The sequence below is a fragment of the Watersipora subatra genome, chromosome 8, assembly GCF_963576615.1.
Source record: "Watersipora subatra chromosome 8, tzWatSuba1.1, whole genome shotgun sequence".
Classification (NCBI taxonomy): domain Eukaryota; kingdom Metazoa; phylum Bryozoa; class Gymnolaemata; order Cheilostomatida; family Watersiporidae; genus Watersipora; species Watersipora subatra.
Genome location: NC_088715.1, coordinates 55,886,671 through 55,913,870, shown reverse-complemented (window position 1 = coordinate 55,913,870; position 27,200 = coordinate 55,886,671). Strand labels below are relative to the sequence as shown.

At 35.8% G+C, this 27,200-nt stretch overlaps 2 protein-coding genes across 2 annotated transcripts; one reads left to right on the top strand and one right to left on the bottom strand.

Moving 5' to 3' along the window:
• Positions 1–6,210: 6,210 nt before the first annotated feature.
• On the bottom strand, positions 6,211–7,149 carry LOC137402134 (eukaryotic translation initiation factor 3 subunit K-like). Its single transcript, XM_068088603.1, has 2 exons — positions 6,600–7,149; positions 6,211–6,518 (listed from the first exon to the last, which is right to left on the bottom strand). Exons 1-2 carry the CDS (start codon positions 7,026–7,028, stop codon positions 6,381–6,383), a joined length of 567 nt encoding a protein of 188 aa, XP_067944704.1. The 5' UTR covers positions 7,029–7,149; the 3' UTR covers positions 6,211–6,380.
• Positions 7,150–7,304: 155 nt separating this feature from the next.
• LOC137402133 (mitochondrial-processing peptidase subunit alpha-like) lies at positions 7,305–26,567 on the top strand. The gene is made up of 11 exons (XM_068088602.1): positions 7,305–7,481; positions 7,938–8,134; positions 10,744–10,823; positions 14,531–14,613; positions 15,985–16,180; positions 17,540–17,724; positions 20,527–20,611; positions 22,247–22,458; positions 24,645–24,798; positions 25,128–25,272; positions 26,337–26,567. Exons 1-11 carry the CDS (start codon positions 7,432–7,434, stop codon positions 26,507–26,509), a joined length of 1,560 nt encoding a protein of 519 aa, XP_067944703.1. The 5' UTR covers positions 7,305–7,431; the 3' UTR covers positions 26,510–26,567.
• The last annotated feature ends 633 nt before the right edge of the window (positions 26,568–27,200 follow it).

Sequence of the window (27,200 nt, the reverse complement as noted above, 5' to 3'; positions counted from 1 at the left end):
TGAGCATTATTTGAAAAAAGAACTACACCTATTCATACATTGGTCATGCTGATTTAGTAATACTTTATATCTCAGTGTAATCGGTTTGTGTATGTATGTGTTGAACTCAAAGTGCAACAAAGAGGTTACTAGAAGTTGGCAGTTTAGTAGTAGCAGCAGTCAACTTTGTTTCAATCAACTTGCTTGTGGCATTAGATTAGATCAAAGAGTTTCACTCCTTGAGTAGATAGTTAAAAATCGTTAACTGCTGGGCAGTAGCATCCACAAACAGATCTGAGCATAGCTACACAATGCATTGCTTCCCAAGAGTTGCCACATTGCAAGTTAAGTGGATACAAATGGTGAGATGAGAGGATACCATCACTTCTTCATCACGATTTTGTCATGTGAGTATTATATTTACAGAATTCATTGATGGTGAACATAGCTTTCGCATGAATTAACTGTTTATTGAAGTTAACTATAAATACCAGCATAGACATAATATAGGCCTAACTAATATACAGATATTACTTTTAAGGCAAACTTTGAAGACCAGATGTATGAGCCTAACCGCAAAGATGGCTTGAAGAAACTTTGGCATCTTGCTTATCCCATTTGTTTCCACATCGTTCAGCTCCCAAAAGCCACCTTTAAAACGAGGTGCAGATGACTCAGGGCCATCAATTGCTTATTCCTCTGACCACGATTATGCAGGCAGTAAGCCATGCCCAACAACTGAAGAAGAACCTGATGTTTCAGCTCTGGAGGCATCATCTTCTCCTGGTTTGCAAATTTGTTTTGATCATGTTTGCTTTAACATACAATTACATTTATTTTAAGTAATAGGTGTTTATAACATTTTCTATTAGTAGGCTTGCAATGATCATGCAAGTAAATATAGTCAGTGGAAATGTGTGTAAGGAGTGCTGGGATTTTAATTTATTCTTTTGGATGGGACTTAACCATTACCACTGTGCATCACTAATTCTTCTGTGTGTCTCCTTTCACATCTAATTTGCACACTTTGCTAATCCTAATATGCACAACTTAACAGAACTCATAACTTGTATTTATACTTGTAGCCTTCTAATTATATGTTCATCTATCTTCTGCTTATCAAAACTTAACTAAAGCACCTAGATCTACTGAGCTTGCATTGGCAAAGTTATTTCATTTTACGTTTAGTGGAAATGAATACAACTAGCATTAATGAAGATGACCGGGATATAATAAACACCCTGAAGAGAAATATTTCTTCAGTAGAAACTCAGAATGCTAAGGTATGAGACTTTTGTAGACTTTATAAGCTATATTTGATACTGATGTGTATTACTTGATGTTTGATGTAATGGGTATATATTAAATAGAATTTACTATTATTGTGTAAGGTACGAAAGCGATGCTTTGATCTTCGCAAAAAGCTCAAGCAGCCTGAGTCAGCTGTAAGTAAGTTGTTTAACAAGGATCAGCTTGAAGCGCTTAGATGAAAGTCTATAAGAGGAGCCCGGGAACCAATACAAAAGGTCTGCAACTAAGATTTGCGTGTGATTCTACAGGCTACAACATGTTGCTTGAGCAGAATCAACCACTTCCTTCTATTAGAACACTCCAAAGACATATGCAGAGAGTTCCATTTTTATCTGGTGTACTCAAGGGGGTGTTTGAGTATATGAAAGTTAAGGTAAAGTTCTGTAATTACAGACTAAGATGTGGTGCTTCGCTCTCTGAGAAACTCACGTTGATTAAATCAAAGATGCCTATTTAAAATTATAACACTGTCTTTGGCTCAAACGTGAAATATTTTTGGTGCGACTAAAGGGCTTTAATGTTCACAGGATGAGAAAATGTCTCCTTTTGATAGAGACTGCTGCCTCACACTAAATGAGCTGCAGATTACTCCAACTACCATAAAGAGTACGATCAAGCCAGCGGAAGCATCATGGGTGATGTAACTTTACCTGGACACAAAGGAAAAGCCACGCATGGGCTTGTTTTCATATTTATACTAGCTGTGCCACCTGGTGTTGCCCGTGTAATAGAAGAGTCTTTGAACAAAAAATTGATTTGTATTTAACATATAACAACATTTGCCATTACAACTTTCAAAGTACATATCATGAGAGAAGTGTGTCGTGTAGTTAAAATAAATTAAGAGAAAAATAAAAACAACTGTAAAGGTTTTAAAACTTTGTCAAACAACTGTACCTTTCAAGCTAGTAGCCCGGTATATTGCCAATGGAAAACTCCACTAAGCTAGTTAATAAGGTTAGGCTTCCAATGACGGTAAGTCATGACTTTGAGTCTGTATTGTTGTCCAGCTCAGCTGTTCTAATAATAGCTATAGCCGGAACGCGTACACACATACATTGAGAAATATATATATAAATATGTATGTGACATTAATGTGTTTCTAGAAGCTCCACTACTAGGCGCTAACAGATAATAAACCCGTATTAACAATAATTATGTATGTATGTTTCTAGCAACTTCCTTAAATCGACTGTATATATTATATACTTGATGCATTTGAATATATATATGTTGTTTGCAAACCCTTGCCCAACCACATGACATATCTAATTTGTCTATTTAATTTTACTGAATTTGAATATGTGTGTTTATGTATGCATTCTATTTGCAAATATTTGTGCATGTGTAAAAACCTCAACTCAGAGTTTTTATGGATTTGTGTTCTCTTCTTTTGCTTGATCAGAGGCAATAAGGCAGTCAAAGATACTACATCATGTTAACTGAAGAATCATATGTTAGCAAGCATTGCCTGTCATGCAAGCTTATTGACCAATATTCACTTACGTGCCTTTTTATTAGCTAGCAAATACCATTGCCTATAACAATGAAATGAAACCATTGCGCAAAGTGGAACTAAGATGACACCCGTAACTTGTTGGTGGCATAACTCTTACATTCGATGGCTCTGGTCGAAGATGATTGTATAATGGTACGCTGCAGAGTCTCGTGGTCTAATGATTTTATCATCAAAAGGGAAACAGGTGAAAGCGTATTCTGTATTCAAAGAGCTGAAATAGATTACCACAAAGTTGTAGCTTATTACTCAGATGAGTATGTCTTCGGACATATTGAAAATTTTAAGATAGAGGTTGTTGCGCCAGACATGAAGGAAGATGGATCAATTAGCAGAAATTCATCAGGTTTTATCATAGCCGGCAGCTCATCAGAGATTAACAAAAATCCCTTTACTCTCCTATTTAGTCCGCGTACTTCAACTGCATTGAAAGTCATGATCATGTCTTTTGCTGTACAGCAAGCGTTGACAAGTCAGAAAAGAAACCTCCAAAGAACTGTTCAACTCTCTCAACAGCAAATACGTAATGACCAAACCAATTTGAATGCTTTATCAAGTATATTTGGTATGTCTGATGTTGATGAGAAATTCGACCTCAGACGAGTTGGTTAAATGCGTTCTAGAAAATCAAACATATTCTTGTTTTATTGGACAGCACTTCGAAAAATAATGTGCTGTTGACAATAGCTAGGTCACATCAAAAGTTATAAGTAAAACATGCTGTTGGTACGCTAGCATTCCCATCTTTAAGAGAACAGTCAAAGGAATTAACAGTTCTCACTTATACCAGACAAATTGGTACAATAACAAAAAAAAACTTGGAAGCCGTTTTCTGATAACTAACTGGTCTCCACAGAAGATTTTTAATGGCACATCAGATTTTAAATCTGGATCATTCAATGAAAAATCTTTGAATGCTTCTGGTGAAGAAGTAGGCACAATTAGTAATAATAAATTAGTATAATAAATGTGCTGCAACCGTATAGATCTCATGCACACGCCAGCTTACTGCAACAGAAAAGAAAATGCTGCTATGCTAGCGCACGCTATACAAACTGCTATGTCATATAAGGCAGTATATGACAATCAAATATTGGTGAGATTGTCTCACATAAAGTGTGATTGTCCAGAGTGCTGTACAGTTAAAAAAAAAGCATCTGAACAAGTTCACGATCAAGACTTCAGCTTTTTACAAAATAATTTGAGATTAAGAATAGCAGGACACAATAGCTCCAAAAATCTTGTGTATTACGAGTTGTCTGATGAAGACTGCTTGCTAACCTTAGAATGTACCCCTGTAGAACGCTTGGAAGGTTTCGCTAAAACAGAGGCAAAAACTGAGTTTGGACAAGTGCTGTTCTATTCAATCAACTTTTCGGCGGGTAGTACAATTTCCGTTTTTTCTACTAGTACAACCAATTAGAATATCTTTTTGGAGACACCTTCTTCAATGTCACAGATCAACCAGTCCTGGTAATTAACAAAAAGGCATAAAAAAGCAGAAACTCTCTGAGAATGGATTTGGTAAAATTGTGGAAACTGAGATTTTCTCTGGTTATAAAAAGCTTTTCATAGGCTTGATCAAACAAAACATGTGTGCAGTGTCCGTTTACTTGCCGGTGCCCAATTGTAGGTTTGTACAATTTGCAATTATTTTCACAATTGCTCTTAAGGCATTTTGTCAAACAAGTTTTTATTAGACAAGTTCACCCTGAAATCACATAGCATAATGCAACAGCGAGTCGAGATGCTAATTTTATTGCAGGTACCTAGCGAGAACACAATTACTATGGCAAAACTGTTTTAGTATTTCATGCCTGACTCTTTTATCAATTTTACTTACATGTATGACAGTGCAGAATGATATCCTTATAAATTCAGACAAGCAATTTATCTACTATTTGTTTGAGCTGTGCCCTAGAGATGTAATGGAGATCGAAGATAAAATTAGATAGAATGCTAAATTAACAAGGAATACTGTGTACAATTTTTATTGCTTCTAAAAACTAAGCTTTTTGTGGTTTATAGAAACACCCATTGCCTGTTTCTGTTTGAAGTATGAACAAGCTAATATGACTTTATAAGGGCAATACACAAGTTTACAGTGTTAGAAGGAACTATCACTTGATAAGAAACTTTATAGTATTAGGTAGTGATTTAGAGTTGTTCAATTTGAAACACTTTAGAGGAGGCTGCAGTCTGCGTGAAGTAGGAAGCCTAATTATTCAATGACGATCAATTTTGCAGTCTTTATCAATTCATTGCTAATCTAAAACAAACATGAGTTGCTATGCCAATCGGTTGCAAAATATACGCATGCTACACAAACGATTAACCTTTTTATGGTAACATAAATGTTGTCTTTTTACCGAACATAACATGCATTGCTTATAAAATAACTGCCACGAACAGCTTTCATTGTTTTTCATAAGGTTGGTTCACTAACATTCAAAGCCATATTTGTTTTTAAGGCTTTTCACAGCGATTCAATATCGCTGTCGCAAACGACACAACAAGCCCGTAAATATGTGACGTAGCCTAGCTTTTTAGAGATGGAAGTTGGGGATGTTTAGTCAAATCTAGAATTATAGAGATGAGTGTCTTAAAACCCATTATTATCTATATTAAGCCTTCAAAATAATCTCAGACTTTTCTGAAAGGTACACAAGCTATTTAACACTGCTTGTAGTATCTTGTTACAGGAGGTTTAATTGGCTGAACACATAGAAAAATGAGCTCAAAAATGCGCAATAACAAAATCGCACTTTTAACCAAACCAGTTTGGTTATAAGGTTTTAACCAAAGTTTGGTTACAACAATAGATGAAGATACTACAGCTGACCTTTTTGTTTTGTCATGTTTTGTAACATTGGTTGCCCTTCATTACTCCATGTAAGAGGAGTAAATGGACTTTTTAATGCACATGCAAGTTTAAGTGTTTCTGCTGCTTCCAAGATTGACCCATTTTAGTTTCAGATGTCCTACAAATAATTTGTCTGCTCATTCTAGGTGCCGTGAGAATAAGAAATTATATTAGTATTCTAAAATCATCCAGAAGTCAATGCAACTCATCCAGTATCTAATTAATATTTAAAACAAATTTTGCTTGCCATTTTTGACATAAATATTGTCATCAAATTTTATCATTTATGCCTAATTTACATTTACAACATCAACAAATAATGCCCTTCATTTGTACTATTCCAATTAAATTGCTGTATTTCAATTCTGGAACAATGTGCTTGTTGAAGTTATCGATATCTAAATATGTGAATTCACATTGTGGTTCATGGGTTAGAGTAGCATCAGAAAAACCATTTTGGTAACTTCTGCAATAAATCCAAACAAAATTAAATTATTTTCATGAATTAAATGTTACAGAAGCGATGTTTAACCACTGCAGATCTGGCCCAACTGCTTATATTACAAAATGATGAGTGAAGCTAGTTTCAAAACTACAAGAACTAAACATTACATCTAACAGAAAAAACAAAATGTCATTTATTTGCTTAACCAACATAGGAATTACAGCATAATGCAAGTTGGCACAACTGGCACACGTTTTGAACCATATTCATGCATTAGCGACCATGATGTCTGCTATACTATCAAAGTCTATTTTCTCAGTCACTTTTCTCGTCTTCACAAAGTCTTCCTGATTAGCAATGTATACAGAGCTCCCATTTTCAGTCCATCCATACTTGCTAATCCACTTTGCAAGTTCGGTTTCCGATACACCGCCTAAAAGCTCTGCGAGTAAACTTCTATTAATAGTTTGATATGTAATACCAACGACGTGGCAGACAAATTTACGAATCGAATCGGTGAAGCCTACAATTGTTTCAACCAGGTCTGACTCCTCTTCCAAAGATGTCCAGAAAAAAGCAAACTGGCAGGTCTCCAGCATATCAGCCAATTCGATAACTTTACCAACGCGCGGATCATCCAGTCTAGAACTATCCAGCAGGCTTTTACACAAGTTCAGATCGGCATGTGGAAGGTTGGTCAGAGCTTTCAACAGAATCTGAATAGTAACCGAATTGTTATAATAGGTTGGGTTGAACTGATAAAGCTTAAGTACTGCCAAGTTCGCTTCTAGATCGTAAGTGTTTTCCTCAGCTTGAATTGCTACATAACGCTCAAGCGTGTCAAGATTTTCTGGATTATATCTGTCTATGCCTTTAAGAAGAGAAGCAACCGTAGCTCGCATAGTCTCAGCCATGATCCAAACAAGTAGGTTGATGGTTGAAGTTTTATTTGAGATGACAAAGTGAAATATCTTATTCAATCAACGACCCTTCACGTTGCAATATGGAGGGTGCACGATACGCTCTAAGCGCTATTACACGGTCGCCCAAGAATAAGTTTAGCCTTAGTTTTTATTTTATACTCAATTCTTCTCTTTTTTTATTGTAGGTACTATACTCGATTCGTGGACAAGCGGTGTGTGCATTACGCGTACTCTTCATGCCGCCATACCGGTAATTCAGGTTGTGGATACCGCATGACGGACAATACTGGAGATATGCTGCATTCGATGTAAAGCTTGTGTACTCGAAACGTTCACTCGGAACATTTCTCACATCACATTTAATGAAGTTATAAGGAGTTTTTAATAATAAAAAATGAGTGGAAAGAAAATTACGCGATTAGTTTCCACTGCTGTAGCAAAAAGGTAGATAATTCAGGGTTGTCTCGACTATTCCTTGGCTCTAAACGTATTTCTCCTTTTGTAGCCTACCGAATAGAAAAAGTTTGTATTACGTAAAGTTAAATACAATATCAGGAATAGATGTGGACTTTGATTTTACCAATTTGTTTATCGATTTGCCATTTTATTGTTTCATTTAGGATTTTTTTGTGGGCATGTTTTAAGCCTATTCAGATGTGCAATTGTTTTTGCATAGCTGCATTACTACAGCTTAAATGTGTAGGTGTTTTTCTTTTCATTATTTGGAAGTAAAGCACCTCTTGAAATTGAGTTTTTGGAAAGGCGCTTTGGCATTCATCGACTAGAAAAAGTTTACATGTGTAACATTCCTCAAAACCCTGATGCTGCTTTAAGTAATGACTAAGCATTAAAAGCATCATTTTTAACTGTACAATAATCATCTGCATAATTTTGTTTAAGATCTGCAACATTAAGATACTACAGTTCAACTAATAAAATAAATATAGACACTCCACTATCCAAGCCTCTCCCAGGAATTAGTGTGGTAAAAGGAGATACAAAATTTGACTCGCACTCAAAAACGCAGGTTACCAAGCTTTCTAATGGCTTAACGGTAGCTTCAGAGGACCACTGGGGCCAGTTTGCTACATTAGGAGGTAAGATTCGTATTCTGGCCGGAACTTTCAACATGCTGGTCAGTTATGAAATCATAATCAATGTTGAACAATATTTTTTCTAACAAGTTTGTGTTACCAAAAAAGTTATCTGAGTATATACAAAAATAAGCTGGTACCGACAAAAAATGACAAGGAAAACATGATGCATATATAGCATTGGCCGGTTAAGTCATTTTTCTATGATTGAGTGTTAATCAGGACTGACATAAAATTACAATTTTACAAAACACTTAAAGTATCAGGTTTTTATATTTAAAATGATGTTTTAAAATTGTGAACCCACTTTTTAGTATTGGTGACTTACATGCTTTAAGTTGATATATTCTTGTATTTCTCACATTCAACAGCCATATAAAATATAATGTGCGAACTAAATATAAGTCAGCGAAGTAGAGCTACTAGCAGTTTCACACAAAATACGAATGAGAGCCAAAGACATAACAAGGCAGTGAGGTTGTGACGGAAAACTGTACAAGTTACTGTTGTTACCTAATAATTAAGTTTTCCTTTGAGGTTTGCTAAATAAGCTCTCAGGTCTTAACTTGAAAGGACCTTCTGCAGCATTGTACTACACAAGCAGTCAGTTATCTCCATCTCACTTGCTAATTTGTGACAGAGGGCTGTTTACAGGTTTGTTACACACAAATCAAAACAAAATTGCCTACCAAAAGACACCGACTTCGGCAAATTTATGCAAAAATAAAATAAATCACGATTGTTTGTTAAAATTTTTTTTAAATCGTTTGACTTTTTTGTGCCAACACTTGCATGTCTTAAGCCACCATATTTAAAACAAAATCTTTGCCATAAATTTGCTTTTGACTAATTAGTTATCTCGGTCTTGTTTGGATACATAGGTTGTAAAAATACTAGCGATCACCCTATTAATTTCAATAGGTCTATGTACCATATATCTCCGCATATAAGCCTATCTCACATATAAGTCGACCCTAGTAAAACAGCCCTGAAATCAAGGACTTTACAACAACTCGCATATAAGCTGACCCTATAAATCGCAACACGTCGTATGCATGTAGCAAAGCGGAAGGTTGTGGAAATGTAGCGGCTTTTTCAGACTTAGTACAAAATGGTTCTGATTGGTGGATAGTTGTATAATTAGCTTATCTTGTCTTCGCTTAATCGAAATGAAGCAATCATCTGTTTGAATTGAGCCAATAGAAAACCTGTTTGCATTTCACGCTGACCTTATTGTCGCTTTTCAAAAGCGCATTTTTGTCGCTATTTGTTCTTCACAATGAAAAGAAGCAGTACAGCTACATAGGTTTCACAATTTGTAAATCAATGGACTCCCGATGATTACCATATATATTGGTTTATCCATCGTTTTTTTTTTGATGTCATTGCCCTGTTTGCATGTGCGCTCGTCCACGAAAAAGCTGCCATCTTTGTGGAAAACGATCGTCGTTCTCTTGATTAATAGTATTTTTCGGTGTTGTTTTGATACTAAAATAAAAAATTTGCAAACTAAAGCATTGCTTGCAATGATTAATTGCAGAAGCTTGGTGTTTTTAATGATAAAAGTTGTCCATAAAGATGGCAGACAACGATAGAATGACGTCAAGAAAAAACGAAGAATAGTAGTAGTGACAGCGAGTATTTATTTTTAACAGTAATAATAATGTTGTAAGCTATAGTAACTATGGTAACTCGTGTGGCTTGGAACATGCTTAACTTGTCCACCATGATAGTATGAAGAGAACAAAAAGTGTTCGAACTGATTCTGCAACACATTTGTGGCTTAATTTGGCATCAGACGATGTAAAGTTGATGTTAATTAATTTGGTAAAATTTTATGACAGCTTGTATAAGCCAGTGTCAAATATTTGGTTTGCCGAATATTTGTCTCCACAAATTATTTTATGGTAGCAAAACAGTTAATTATAGTAATCGCAATTGGTGTTTTGATTTTATTAATAAAGTTTAGTTAATAGAGGCTCGAGTTGTAGCTGTTAAAATAGGTCATTTTTTTGCTTTAAATTAGAGTTATGTGGGTATAAGCTGGAGCCTAAGTTTTGTAAAAAAAATTTGCATTGAAAATTGGCTTATGCGCGGAAATATGTGGTACTTTTACATAGGCATATTTCTTGTTTATATTTCTTCTTTTTCCAAGTTGGCTACCATTATAAAGCGTGTACAATAACTGGTAACATTCCACAACAGAAAGTTTAGCCAACAATGAAGCCACAATACTAAAACTAGTTAGGCCGCAGTTAGCTCCTACTATTTGTCATCAAAGGCCAGCGTTGCTGTTGCGGTGTTAGCTTCTGGTACTCTTCTAGTTTAATATTGTTGAACTATGAGCAGTTGGCCACATCACACAATATCCCGATCAATTTCCTCATCCCACAATTTCCTGATCAATAACTCCTGTTTTTTGGCCAATCAGAAAAACAAAGTGATTTTAGCACTCGCAATAAATTGAAGTTTTAGTTCATTAACTTGAAATATATCAAAGGAAGCTAAAAAGAAGTATGCTGCTACACAGTATGGACATAAAAATTGATTCGAAAAGATTTATTTATGCTTGCCTTCACTGTCTTTGTTTTAAAACCTACAAACTGTTTCAGTTTTGGTGAACTCAGGATCACGAAATGAAGTTGCATATCTCGGTGGGATTAATCACTTTCTAGAGAAGCTAGCCTACAGTGTAAGTGAATTGATATCATTTATGCTTCATTTTTACCCTCACATAGGCTATTTTTGTCGATGCAAGTAGGTTTAGCCGTGGCCATAAACCATCATAACCATTATACCACAGGCCGAAGTGTCTCATAAGATTTCAAACACTTGTAGCTGAACAACAACATCGGTTAATGTCCGTGTAACATTCCTGATGAGTATCAGGAGCACAGAATGTTTTGTACTATTTTACCGGTTAGGTGTTTTTACACCTGTTTTCTAAAGCTAGTCCATGTTTAGTACATAGTGATCCAAAGTCATTTGGTAAATTTAATTTCAGTCAAGTAGTGTTGGGAATAAAGGACCAATCAAACACTTGTATCATGTATTTAAAGTTGTCGGACCACGATCTTAAAAACTAATGTCAATATTGGGCTCGTATCTGTTCGGCTTCCTAATAAAGTACCTCAGCAAACCTCTACAATTAAGCGCTGCTGAACTTACAGCTTTGGAGCCGCGATGGTTCAGTGGTTAGGACACATAAGTGGTTTGACTTCCATAAGGACCTTTGGGGGTGTTAGGAAGGGCATCTTACCACAAGTGCCATATCTGGCCAGGTCGTCGGCAACTAGACCAGCTCCCCATCTTCACTCCAACCTAAATGTGGAGGTCGGTTAGCGACCCTGCAGGACTAAAAACAAAACATGATAAAGTGCGGAGGAGCTCTTCTGTAAGCCAATGGCCAACTAACTGGAGATGGTTTCTTATTAAAAACACAACAGAAGGCAATGACAAACCACTGTTGAAACCTGCCAATAAAGGTCATGGTTATAGGAAATGGGGGAGAACCATGATCTCCTACATCCTCACATGATACATAAGAGATTTGGAGCCAAATGCAACGGAGATTGGTTACTCCATCACTAATTACAACACTTATAATCACTCAACTAAAACTTTTCATCACATTATTTTTCTGCCTTAATCATACAGCAATTGCGGGTCTTAAAAATCAACCCTCAATGTCTACAATTATCTAATGTCATTCATATGCGTATACTGTAAAACCTCTATCTGAGCACCACCTCTATTTGAGGGCTACCTCTATTTGATTACCACAACAAGAAAAGGATTTAAAAATGGGGTGCCACCCTTTAATTAAATGTCACCTCTATTTGAGTGCCACTTAGTCATTCTTTGATTTTTATGAACCCTCAAGTTATCGGTGAAAAATAATGCACAAACTGGTACTGATAATGACTTAGATACATCAATAACAATTACTTCTTTCGTTGTTGCTGTTCATATCGAAGTTTATTTTATAACTCCAAATATTTACGGTTTTTCGTTAAAACTTTGAAAGCAACACCATAGAAATAATTTATAACTGTATCAAGCTAATAGTAGTTCCTTGTGAAAAAACACACACTTCGTATGTGCCAAAGTTAGTAGAATGTGGAACTTTGAGGCTAATATTGTGCTAAGAAAGCATGCGGATAAAAGTTTATCGTTATTTCTGAGAAAAGTTTTGTAAATAGCAACACATACAAGTTTTGCTATGCTAAAAAATTGTTTAGATGCTAATATCGACTAGTTTAACACTGCAGAAAAAAGTTGAAGTCAGCAGACATTGTTGAAGGTTCCGAACAGCCAGAAGAACAACAACCAACAATCAGAACGCAACTGGCCGAGCAAACGATGCGAATATTTTTCTCTCAAACATGTTAATTTTTGCTTCTGCATGAATTATAAGTATGGTTTGTTTATGTCACTCGTTCTTGAATATGTGTAGCATTTGATAGATTATTATTATATAATTTAAAAATTTGCAGATTTATAGCATATTATTTGATAGTATCGTTGCGGTTATCTTAACTCGGTTTAAAATGGATCGACGCCCATAACTCCTTTTTGATTGCACATAAAAAGCCAGTTTTGTTTGCCAGCTGTAGCAAACATATTAATGATTGCAATGAGTTTTTCTGCAAGACAGTTAAATAGTAATAAAATAAAATTATGCGTTCAAATTTAGAATAAAATGAAAAATTGAAAGCTCCAACAAATTGCAAAGCAGGGCATAGGCTAAAATATCATCGCAGGTTACCGTAAAACCTCTAATGGAATGTGTTGATTGAAGGTGGCGTTCAAATAGAGCCAGGCGTTGTATTTTTCAAATGGCTCATCAGAATTTTGGGAAGATAAATTAGCCCTTTCACGGCCGAAGCGAATGTCGCCTATATTTTACCTTCTTTTTCCGGTAAAGCGATATTAAACGTTTTGGATGCAATAAATCTGCTAACTTACCTCTAACTTGTTAAAGATCTCTAAACAAAATATGCATTGGGAAGCCGAGAAATATCTCTACCAGTTATCTATTGCTTGCAATTAATCTGTGATGGTATAGCCTGTGCCTTGCTTTGCGATTTGTTAGAGCTTTCAATTCTTTATTTCATTCTAAATTTGAAGGCATATTTTTTATATTTATATCGAATAATGTTGAATAAAAGCCCGTTGAACTTATTGATATATTTGTTGCAGTTTGCAGCCATAACTAGTTTTTTATGTGGAATAGAAGAGTTATGAGCATTGATCCGTTGTAAGCAGTGTTAAGATAACCGCAAGGATGCTATTAAATAATTTGCTGTAAATCTGCCAATTTATAAGTTACACAACGCTAATCGATCAAATGCTACATATATATTTTTTTCATGAACGAGTGACCTCACCGCTGAACTAGTCGATATTAGCGTCCAAACAATTTTTTGGCAGAGCAATACTTCTACGCGTTGCATTTGTTACAAATGCAATGCGTAAAATTTTGCTCACTAAACGTAACCTTGACCCTAAAATGAGTCGTTCATCTATTACTAAATGTAAACCGTTTTTATATACATGTATGTACTTTTAAGTATCAGGACTGCATTAAACAAGGAACTACTATTAGCCTGAGACAGTTATTAATTATTTCTATGGTAGCCTATTGCTTTCAAAGTTTTAACAACAAAAAATGAAAAGATTTAGAATTAGACAGCGAGAGAATTAATTATTATTGTTGTAAACGATTCCATTATTAATACAGTTTTAAGGACACTTTTCTACTGATCAATTGAATCTCAAAGCGGCGGTCCAATGGAGGTGGTGTTCAATTATAGAGGGGCGCTCATTTTTCAACTCTTCTCTCAGGGCGACAGTCAAATAGAGGTTGCGTTCAAATAGAGTTAGCATTCAAATAGAGGTTTTAAGGTAATTGCAAGCAATAGATATCAACTGGTAGAGATATTTCTCAGCTCCCTAGTGCATAGTTATAAATTTGGAGATCTACAACAAGTTGGAAGTAAGTTTGCAGATGTTTTTTATCTAAAAGGGTTAATGTCGCTCCGCCCGAAGGGGAGTGCAACATATAAGCGACATCCCATCGCCCGTGAACGGGTTAACTTTATCTTACCAAAATTCTGACAAGCTATTTGAAAAGTGCAACATAAGCTTCTATTTGAGCTTTGAACGCCACCTCCATTTGACCACCGCGATAGGGGAAGGGTTGAAAAATAGAACCCCATGGCGTCCAAATAGAGCTTTTACGATATGTACCTTATCCTGTTTGTGATAGATTTATTCTTAGGAAAGATCACTGAAAGAATATCACCTATTTAGAATATCATTTTATGTTACAAGTTGCAGCTGTAATTACCTTGGCAATTGAGACTGAGATGTTTAATTGATTGACTTCTCTTGCAGTCTACAGATAAGTTTCAAGGGAAACAGGAGATCAGTACACTACTTGAAAAATATGGTGGTATATGTGATTGTCAAAGTTCTAGGTAAGCCCACCTAGCATTCCGTTGTCAGCAGCTACCTATAGTCAAGATGGTTTAGATTATGCGGTGTATTATAAACGTGCAGTCTTTTGTGTAAATGTGTATGGCAATTGGTAATATACATGGCTTGGTTTGTTTTATTCAGAGTTGTGATCTCTTGATTCATTCTGAGTAGATTTTCCTTAGACCATGTTGATGATTAAAATGCATGGATTTGGTTGGCGTTGCAGTCAGTTTCCATACAGTGGCATGACAATTAGTACTATGCTATTACCAACTTTTCAGATGTCGTCAGGGCTATAAGTGCCTGCTTATACTCTAAGTCGTCGACTTCTGACCTATGCGACATACGTCTACCCGACTTTACGACCACATTTGTGGGAAGATCAGGCAGCTCAGTGCGAGGTGGACCAAAAGCCGTTCTTCGCTATTTTCGTTAAGCTTTTTCTTTATTTTTTTTATTAGGGCGAGTTTTTTCTGCCGCACCGATATCAACAATAATTTCTTTCGAAATTAAAAGTTTGGCGATTTGTGTACTGATTATATACAGTATTAAGCGATATACGTTGCTCGCCATGACGAATTCAGCGTCATCCGTTATGGTAAAAATGCATTCGCAAACAGATAAATGATGAAATCTTAGTTAAAAGTTTACTAAAATACATACTCAAACTTCTTTTAAGTATGTGTTCAGTAAACTAAATTCATTTAAGGTAGATTCAGCGTTTATGTCACACGTCTGTCTCGAAGGTAAGAACTCTCCACGTAGTACATTGTAATGTTATGTTATCTTGCAGATCATCAAGCTAAATTCATTTAAGTTAGATCAGAATCAACAAAATATACTAAATCGACTTACGTCCAAGGCGTCTTACAGCCGGCCGGAACTGAATGCGGTCGTATGTCGATGACTTACTGTACTGAAATCAAAACTGTTTCAACGTTATTGAAGTTTTAGCATCTATTTATTAGGCTACACTTAGACATGAAGTGCAAGCAGCTTGTCCATACTCATAATAAAAACTCTAATTTTACAAAAAGTCTTTCAAATCTGTCATCTTTTTCAATCTGGTTACATCCTAACACTAAAGGACTGTGTTGGAACCATCTTTAAGATTTTATTTCAGTTTGGTGTAGCAGTAAAAGCGCATCCAAGTAACATTGCCATTTTTCTATGGCCATTTCTTTCTAGTTATTATCATTGTAAACAAGTTTGTAAAACATAAACACTTATACCAACAAACCCGTTCATATTATAAAGCAATTGTTTTTATATTCTTGTATATATTATACTTTACTACATTTTTTTCATTTGGTTTTTTCTATTTTGTTTTGATATGACAGTATTAAAATATTTTTTATTACTTATTGTAGAGATACGATGATACATGCCATTTCATTGCAAAAGGCTGGCCTTGACACAGCTGTAGAAATATTATCAGAGGTAGTACTGCGGCCATGCTTTACTGAAGAAGAGGTGGAGCAATCGCGTCAGGCTATAGACTTTGAACTCGAGACATTGTCTATGAATCCAAACAAAGAAATTCAGATGATGGAGCTCATACACGCAGTAGGTCATTCGTTCTTGGTATTCGCCTGTTTTGGTCAGAGAAAAAAACGATGATTTTACTCAACTTTACCGTTCAAAGGCAATTGATTAAAATAGAGGCTGCAGCATTGTTTCAAGGAGTGCAACATTTTATGTGTGTGTTTAACATCCTAGAAGTTTGTTACAGTTAGTATTTTCGATTGATGTTTGTTGGCATAGTTTTAACACATACTTCCATCAGCTTAACCAATTAGCAGTCGTGGTTTAGTGGTTAGCGTACTGGATTGTACACTGTATATCAGTGGTTCAAGCCCTGCTATGGGTTATGAAAAAGGGTAATTGGTCTTAATGTGCTCTGGTGCTAACAGAGACAACTTGAGGCAGACACCAGGAAACCATCTCAATACCCTTGCCAAAAACTCTATGAAATGTCTAATTCAAGCACTTGAACATGAGAGACTCGCTGACATCAAAGTAATCTTAACTAATCTTTGGGACAACTATTGTCTTGTGATTGGTCTGCTCTAAAGTTGGCCGTACTATGCAATAAACTGTGACTTATATCTGTGACAGGAAATAGATCACCATCACTATCCGCAAATCAAGTTTTTAAACAATATTGTCTCAACTGACCTGACACTATACAAGCGTATGTACTATGTATATATGTATATACTGTAGACATGTAAGCTTCTATTTAACTTTACGATGTTACAAACATGCTTGGCGTCTGTTCAGAACCCTGGTTTGTTGAAGTGATAAGACGGGTAGGACCATGAGATTTGATGGCTGCTTTCTCTGTATTGTCACCTCCATTCTGTTTTTACCAGCAAGTGGAAGTAATACCTGAAAAGTTGAGAGGCTGTAAACGAAAATAGTTACAGTTACATTCATAAAAGTTACGGGACACAAGTTGTTCGTGAAATGAAATTATTATTCTGAAGAGTGGATGGAAGAAAAAGTTTCTATAACAAACACCAATTCTATTACTTTCTATAGAAAGTTGAACTGTATATATAGAAAACTAGCAGAGTGTATATGATGGCTGGCTTCAGCAGCTGTCGTCAGCGTAGTTTAATTATTTCTGGTTCATTCTAAAATTACGATACCTTTTGATGTGATAAATTTCGTAAACAGATGGAAAACTTATAAACCTTATTTCTAACTAATACCTTAGCTCCTTGCAATGCTTCTAACGCGTTATCTGATTTCTAAAAGGTTATCTTATAACCAATGTTGCTCTAAATATATTTAAGGAAAAATTATGCCAATCGCTAATATTAATAATTTTTTATCAGTTTCAGTTTTTTCAAAAAATTCAGTTTTTCCCAAGTTATTCTAGAGGTAAGTGGCACTAGTACAGTATATTCTCCTTTGCAGGCAGCATATAGGCAAAATACCTTAGGATTGCCAAAGATGTGTCCACCAGAGAACCTACCTATAATCAACAGAGACTTACTATTTACTTACCTCAAACATCAGTGCACTTTTGATGAGATGGTCATAGCAGGATCTGGCATGCATCATGAAGAGCTTGTGGAGCTGGCCGAAAAGTATTTCACTCGGTAGGTGAATCTTCTGGTTTCCCTGCTTTCTGATTGGTCCAGAAGATATACAAGAAAACCATATTTAAATTACTATAGTTTAATTTTCTCCAAAGATTTTCAAAGTGTTTGTTGATAAAATTATAAGACAAATAAAAAGCATCCATCCGAAGCGAGATTGACTCTGAATAAACACGACAGTTAGATCTTGATTTAGTCAAATTTATACTAGTGTGAGCTGCAATAAGCCCTTCTTAGAGCGGGGAGTTGTCCTCACAATTTATGAAGTTCACTATGGGATGTATTCTAGTGTTTCCGTTATAATATTTGAAAAGAGTAAGTTGTCTACACTATTACAGATCTACTATACCTAGGCATTCGTTCTCTAATTTGTTCAAATGATACGTTAAATATTAATAAAAGTTAATTTTTATCAAATTTGGCTCGTAGCCTTTTTGCTTTCAGCATATTTGCTATCAGCATATCAGCTATGGCGACAAATTTAGATAACACTCTAGGAAAATGGTGTTAGTACAGTTTAAGCATTTGAGTTAGGCAGCCACTTGCCTATTAATCCTAGTATTTGCTTTGGTAAGCTCTTTCATTTCTAAAGAACATTAGAGCAAATACACCGTTTTCTTATCTGCCACATTGTGATATTTTAGCTGGTTGTGCTAAGAGCTTTTTGTCCAGTTTTTAGCTATAGTGAAATAAGTGACATTTTTCCACCTTGTGCGCTGTGAATCTGTGGTTTACAGATACTCGATTTACTGTGAAACCTCTATTTGAATGCCATGGCGCTCTATTTTTTAACCCTTCTCTTATAGTGGCGGTCAAATACAGGTGGCGTTCAAATAGAGGTGGCATTCAATTAGAGGTGGTGTTCAATTAGAGGTTTAGCGGTAATAGTGTACAGTCTATTAAAATTTATTTGAGGGTAACTTGAGAGGAATTTGTTTGGTTTTAGTTTCTGCTTATATGTTTAGTTCAGGTTTCACAAGGACGTAACCTGTTCATTAGACATTCAAATTGAAGTTAATGGAATTCAGTTTTGTGTATGCACTCATTTGTGTTGAGAGAACGATTGCAAAATGTGGCAGAATGAGTTACGAAGTATAAAATCAAGATTTGTCCGTCTTTTTATTCTGAGCACCTTTCGAAAAAGACCAGACAACTCATAATATATTTTACCTTGACTTTCCAGTTTAGATGAACCCTTTTCCATTCTAATATCCTAATAATCATGTCATTAGTATTATCAGGGTCAATCTAGTGTTAACCAACTTGATGCAATCGTCAAGGACACATTCTAATTCAAGTTTTGTCACCCCTGCTGGCTACAGAACAGTCGTCAAATTTACTGTTTTGACTTAAGTCGCCCTTTATTTATATTTAATATGGCTCATAAATCACCTGCAACGAAATTCTTACAGATTTGCTAAACTTCTGATGGTTTCAGTTAGGAGCTAAGAGGTTTTTTATTACATTTCATGACACTCGCAGTTGCACAGAGCTTAACAAGCCTAGGATAATGTTTTAGTACATCTATCCGTTCCTCAAGTTCGGTGGGTGTGTGAGCTTCATATTTACAGCTTCTTAGACACCATATTAACTTGTTCCATCCTTTGCACTAGCGTAAATGGAAAAAACGGTTTGATGAAATGATGCAAGAACAAGCGGTGTATAATAACGTGAAGACATTGATAGCTGTAAAGCCAATTTAACAAAGCACTTTCCTAGACACCATAGTGAATAATTACGGGGTCATCGGTTATACAGGGTGTTGAAGGAAAACAGTTCTGGTAAATTAATTGCTGGCGGAAAAAGCACCAAAACCTGCTCTTCAGAGCAGAGCTTTTAAAGCAGACCTCAAATTCGGAGCATAATAAATGTGACTACCTGTTAATTAGCAGGAAGTCGCATTCAGTTACGCTCTCAATGTTAGGTAAATTGTATTAATAATAATCATAATACTAGTAATAACAATAATAATAACTATAATAATTGTTATATATAATAGTAATATTGAGGAAGGTCTTCTCTTAGTGGAATTAGGGAAGATGTTGGATTCTTTGGCCTTTTGTTGAGGCCCGGACTCAACACAGACTAAAGCCAGTCACCTACCACCACACGACTGAAGAAATACTCTAATAACAATAATAATGCATTTGAGAATGTGGTAAAGATCTGCTTTGTAGAATTTCTCAAGCAACAATGTAAATTAACAATTATATAAATTGAACTTACTAAGTTCTTACTAATAATATTTGGAAGCGTATAAAAGATGTTTTTTTAAGTACATTAAGAAGAATTTAGAACACTTATTAGCATCACTGCATTATTTAGATAGCTAAACGGTGTGATAACTCTATACTTAAATGTAACCCTATGATCTACTGTAAATAAAATTTGACACAGTAGATTTGTTTCTAAGACACTTTTACTAAATTTGTACACATTTTTTCTACACTTGTACATAAACTTTGTTTATGGCGCACCCATGTATGTGCGTTTAATAGACAACATGCAAATTCTTCAATGTTGTTTGCTACCTCTACTACATTATGTTTAAGGTCTAAACTTTAGACAGAATTCATAAATGTATTGTCAAAAATTTTCCTACAAATATTTGAGCGCTTTATATTTTATGGAGTCGCATTCTCATCATTCACTGGTGTTCGTATGAAACACCCACTTTCCTGATTTCTAAATCTCATCTGACCTGTGTTTGTCAAAGATGCGTGCGTCTTCTGCGAAGTCCTACCAGAGTATTCAGACTTTTGCAACTTTTCATACTATCTTCTGTTCTGTTGGGTGTTACAGAAGCCCTTCCTGGAGTAACATGCAACTGGACACGCAGTACAGGAAAGATAAGAGTTATGCGCAGTACACTGGGGGTTTGGCAACCGTGAGTAGAATTTGTGCAACTGTCGACTGTATCAAACCATAGTTTATATCAGTATCATATGTATAACGGTTTACGCGAGGTTTGTAGCTTGCAAGTGTACTAAGCTGGAATTGATTCACTGATTTGGAGATGACTCGTTGCTGTTTTATTCAGTCAACACTGAAACCGTGAAATTTACAACTGAACAACATATTTACAAGTTCTTCCACGGCAATACAAAAAGTAACGATGTTATAAAAAATAGAAAATTGTCTCCACAAACCTTTGAGCTAAACATAAGTTAAATCAAGTAGTCCACTGAAACGAATTAACAATAAATGCCAAAATGTTCTGAACAAAACAGTCCTCTATTAAATCATCAGTTGCATGTTACTCGTTGAAATTCAAAAATCATAATGCCAAGCTTGGATGGAGGGTAATTATGGGAAGTGCAAACGTGTCGAGACACAGAGCCGGCCACCGAAGACAGTCCGATTACACTGCCAAACCACCAGCACAGTTGGCCGAACACACAACACGTTGAAGCAACTCTCGTGGCGCCTTAGACCCGAACACAACAATGTTTTAATTAACAAAGGACGATAAAATTGGTGAGTTAGTAATAGACAGGAAATGTTACTAGGGTTCTCTTACAATATGTATGAGTCTGTTGCGCTCTGACTGACAGCCCAGTTTGTGTTTTTATTCACCAGGTTTGATACTTTTAATTGCCAGGTTTTGTGATCGGTTCGGCTCAATGACTGGTGAAAATCAGCGTCCAATATAAAAGCTGATTGGATCCAAAACTAAAAATATAGGACTCAAAACAATCATCTTTAGAGTTGTGATCTATATAAATCACCAAGTCCGTTATTCGGTCTGTCCAGCTATAGTTATTGAAATCTGGGAATGAAAGATTCACTTCATTCTGGATTTGATCTCAGAACCTCCTGTTCAACAGGTGATAACCTAACCAATTAGGTTGCGGGAGATTTAATGGATTCATTAGGCGATATTAGTCATAGGTCGGTTAAAATGCGCACAGCATTCTGTGTTACGCAACATAGATAAAGCTTGCTTTCACGGCTCTTTTTAGTAAGTTTAGCAATCTGGCAGACAACTAAACTACCTGCCACTGTCCATAAGCTGTTTTAAAACCCGTGCAACGCCAAGCATTCAGCTAGTCTCTAATGTAATGACAGCCGTGGTCCGTCTGTCCGAAGCCATGCTAAGAGCATTTGGAAAAAATATTGCCTTCTACTGAAGTCAAACCCAGGACACCAGATTCACAGGCAAGCGCGTTACCACTACACTGTTCGCTTGCAAACCACTCCATGAGATAATCATGCTAATTATTCATGGCGATCTCACACACGGTACACCGGACTAGCAAGCATACTAGTTACTATAATAAGACTGTTCTTGTCGGTGAATTTTCCTCAGCATTACATTTTTCCCATTCATTAACCAGCAACTTTACGTCAAAAGTAGTTTGCTGGATAGTTGTTATTCACTGGCGCTTAGGGAAAAACTAGTGGATAAATTTTATAGACTTCCAAAGTGACCTATCAGTTTTTACGTATTATCCATTTATTTATTATCCATTTTGGGATGGTCCCTTTTCATGAGCTAATGATTTACCTATTTGTTTCATAGGTCAATGAAGATCTCTCAAATGTTAGCCTAGGACCCACACCGATGCCTGAGTTGGCACATGTATGTTTAGCTATGGAGTCGTGTTCCCATCAGCATGAAGATTTTGTAGCCTATTGCGTTCTTAATGCTCTGATGGGTGGAGGCGGATCATTTAGCGCTGGTGGGCCAGGCAAGGGAATGTACACTCGACTATACAAAAATGTACTCAATAGGCAAGTTAAGAGAATGTATACTCAACTACATATATATAAATCTAAGTGCTTGTGTGTCATCTGTATGTCCAGCTATAGTGAGGAAGTTTTAAGGAATGGAAAAACTGCATTGCGCTGGAATTGAATTCAGAAACATTGGTTATGCAGACAGGCATGCTATCCATTATGCCATACAGCTTACTTGCCATACTATGGAATAATTGTGCACATACATTCAAACATGGATAACTCAAACTTCACGGGATGTTATCAGAGCACTGTCACAAGTTCATGTATTTATCAGTAGATACATATACAAACTATATATAAATCAAAAGCATAGATTGCTTGTTGCAAGTTAAAGGGCCTCTCATGTAAAGTTTTAAAAAGTTTTATCAGAAAGTAGAGACATTTTTCTATCACTTGAGATTAGTTTGTTGTTTTAGGTGATATGACTGCCAGGACCTTGTCAGATTAAAATTGGCAAAACTTGATCGCTGTTAAAACGCTCAGAAAGAAAGACATGCTTTTCTTCTGAACGTTTTAAGTTTATCCTTTTTAAGTTTATCCAAAGGTTTTCTCGCTTTCCCTTTGCTTTCGAGAGGCCATCGCAAAGCAAATATTTAGTAAAGTTTGATCTTCTTCAAACCTTCAAAAAGTCATTAATGAAAATATTTTGCCGATGGTGATTCCTAAAAACTACTAAAAGTTGATGATTATCTCTCTGACTTGGAATAAAGTGATATTCTAAAATGATAACAACTGTCTCGGTAGCCGTTGGGCAAAAAGTTGTTCGAGTTGACGATGCTGAGTTTGAGTTATCTAAAGCAATTTATCCTTGCGATGGAACAGACCGAACAAATCTGTTCGAGTTAACCATGTGTTTGTGTTGTCTGTACTTATTACACTTGCCAATTTGTGATGGTTGTTGGTTAAAATACGCACACTTCACACTTCAGCAGCACCCTTGAACTACTAGAGAAGAAGTATTATCGGCTCAGACTTCCCCAAAATGATATACATGTAAATATATGTATATATAGCATAAACTTAATGAAACACACATAAATAAACAAACACATTCAATATAAAGTTAGAATGGTCGGTATTGTATGTGTAAATTGAAAATAAATGTTCCTTGCAAAAACTCTTTTATTACCCGTGCAACGCCGGGCATTTACCTAGTCCATATTTATAATTTCAAAGTCCATGTGTAGTGTGTATGTCCAAGTATAGCGAATAAATCTAGCCCTGAAAAATCCGTATTACACTCGATTTCATCTCGGAACCCCCAGATTTAGAGGCGGCGAGTCTACCCATTAGGCTAGGTGTTCCAGTTGGCTGAGCAAATAATAATAATGAAGAAGATATTCATTACAATTAAAATACGTACACGTCTAATGATGTTGCGTTGCGTCATGCGCAACAGTTATAAACAGTTGCTATAGCGATGTTCAGCTATAGCAATTCGCATCAAGCTATGACAAATCACAGAGGATTTGATTTGGGAACCTTCCGATCAGCAGGTGATTACCTAGCCAATTGAGCTACCCAAGATGAATTTATTGGGTGATATGAGTCATTATCAGGGCTGAAATACGCATAGTGCTCTGCGTTACGCAATGTCACTAAAGCTTGCTCTCATGGCTCTTATTAGTAAGTTTACTCAACTTACGAGCTTACAAAATACTAGCTCCAATACTAGCTTACTCAAATTAGTCATTGGCAATGTGCCAAGCTAATGGTAACTGGCAGGCAACTACATTACCTCCCACTGTTTATAAGCTGTTTTTAATACCCATGCAACGCGGGGCATTTCGCTAGTATGCCCCGCTAGCATATATTGAAGTTCTACACAATATATGTATATTTTGTGTTGAACTTCACAATGTAATATAACACACCTGCAATGCATATCCTCATCACAACTATTAAGGATGTTCATATCATCATCAATAGTTGCGATGAACATACCAAGTGTTTATTTTGATGACAACTTAGAATGAGTTGCCATTTTACTTGAAAGAAATCTACACCTCTTTATGGTTTTTCTAATAAAATTTTATCTAAACTCGATTGGATTCACCTTCAGTTCACCTTGTAGAACCTGCACTTTATTTTTTTATAATAAGATTTGGTAAACTTGTAACAGATGACGCTGTCCATAAGTACTTTGGTATAGAATTCTTGAATTTTTTGCTTTGCAGGCATTTTTGGATTGAAAATGCCACAGCTTTTAACCACTCTTATGCTGACTCTGGGCTATTCATCTTCTATGGCAGCGCACATCCTCACCGCTTGGCTGACTTAACCGCAGTACTCTCTGCAGAGTTTAAGCGTATGACTGAAAAAATTGATAAGGTTTGTCTTTTCGAGCACTTCCATGGTCAATTTTATTGATGTCTTGCTTAATTCTTTAACTTTGCATCTTGGTCAGCAAGTTCTTTGCTGCGAAATTCTAGAGTTTGATTGGCTCTTTGCTGCATTATATTTTCGCAGTAGCTCTGTTGTGCAAGTTGTCAACCACTGTTGTATACCATATTGTATAGTTGCATTCTTTGTTGGTCATGTTTGTCGGTTTGTGGTTGGTGGTTTGTTTATTTGCTGGTTTGTGTACTCTTGGGTAGTCAATGCTTGATGGTCAAATTTGTTGCCATATTGTGTATATCGCTGATAATATATCCTCGTAGGCTGATTTGGCCAGAGCAAAGAGGCAGCTGCAGTCCATGTTGATGATGAATTTAGAGTCTCGACCGATCATATTTGAAGACATTGGCCGACAGGTGCTTTCATCGGGACATAGAAAACAACCTCTCTACTTTTATGATGCTATTGGTAGGTTTAGTCATATATATTTGCAGCTGTGTTGATGTTGTCATCATCACCAAGAGATGTACTATTGTGATGCGAGCTATTGATATAGGCAGATAAATCAATATCTTTAGTTGGATCAAAAGCCATGAAATAGATAGTTTCTGAGCATCAGTGTTGACCATACTGTTATCTTGATGGATGATAGGAGTAACCACCATAACATGTACAATCGAGTTGAAATTTATATTTTTATGTGTAGCATCACCGATGAGGGTCACTAATAATTCAACTCTAGATAACAGTACTGCTATTGATATGCTGTTAGACTCTACCTTCATTGCAAGTTTGAACAAAATGTTTTTCTGTATTTTCCAATATTTCTGTCGAGTGTAATCTTTTGACATGATTTTCACTCCTATCATGTTTGTATTCACTTTTGTTACATTACATCCAATTATTGGTTGCGCCTCAAGTATTCTTCCTTGATATCTTGCTGCCTTGATTTTGATAGCTTTAAAGATGGACTTGGACACAAATATTCAGCAGATTTTATCAGAAAGTATTTGGTATTTTTCTATTTGCAATTATTTTTCATGCTTGAGGTGACCTGACTGCCAGAGACAAGGAGACAAAACTTGATCGCAGTTCAAACGCTCAGAAGAAAGCGATGTCGCAAAATGACTTTACTAGTTCCTATAGTTGATATCATCTATCGCGTTCAAGTTGCAGTGTTACGCGTCTCTACTCTGTCAGCATTTTTACAACTATTGAGGCTATAATCACACTTTCGCTTGTTTTGAGTGTTTTAAAGCTGATGAAGTTTTGTCAATGTTAATCTTGAAACATCGTCTCGGGCAGATCACCTCAAACATCGAAAACAATCGCAAATGATAGAAAAACACTGATAAACTTCCTGATAAAATCAACTAAAATTTTGTGAAAATTAATTTTTAAGGGTGCAAGTCACTGAATCCAAAATAAATAATGATAAAAATGTATTAAACAAAAATAAAAGTAATAAAATGAACAGATAATGAACGACCTTGACATTATGATCATCTATTTATTTGTGATCCTGTTTGTAGAGAGAATTACTGAATCAGATGTGAGGAATGTCGCCACCAAGCTGTTTAATTCTCCAGTATCCGTTTCTGCTTTGGGAACGCTAAACATGCTCCCTGATTCACATGTTATTAAGAGTATGATGAACTTGGACAAGCCTAGTCTAGCCAGTAGGCTGCTTTATAACCGAAGATAGCGGGTTGTGTATCCTGACTTCCTCACTTGAAATGGAATATATGCATTATTGTGTTTGATGCTGAATCTTGCATACTGAAGATCTTGTTTAGAGAAACAAACCATATGTTAATACAATTACAACTTTTGAAACGAACAATATGTTGATACAATTACAACGTTTGAAACGAACAATATGTTAATACAATTGCAGCTTTTAAAACAAACAATATATTAATACAAATAACAACTTTTGAAACGAACAATATGTTAATACAATTGCAGTTTTTTAAAACAAACAATATGTTAATACAATTACGACTTTTGAAACGAACAATATGTTAAAACAATTGCAGCTATTAAAACCAACAATATATTAATACAATTACAACTTTTGAAATGAACAATATGTTAATACAATTGCAGCTTTTAAAACAAACAATATGTTAATACAATTACAACTTTTGAAACGAACAATATGTTAATACAATTGCAGCTTTTGAAACAAACAATATGATAATACAATTATGACTTTTTAAAAAGTTCTCTAAGTCATTATTGTACAGATCATAGGTAGCCACAGACGTTAATCCGTTCACATATTAACCTTATCAACTCCTTGTTGAGCAGATCTCAGTCTGCCCAAACCCCAACTATGCATCTCAAAACAGTACTGCTGCTATTGCATTACCAGTGCCATTGCTATGGCATTG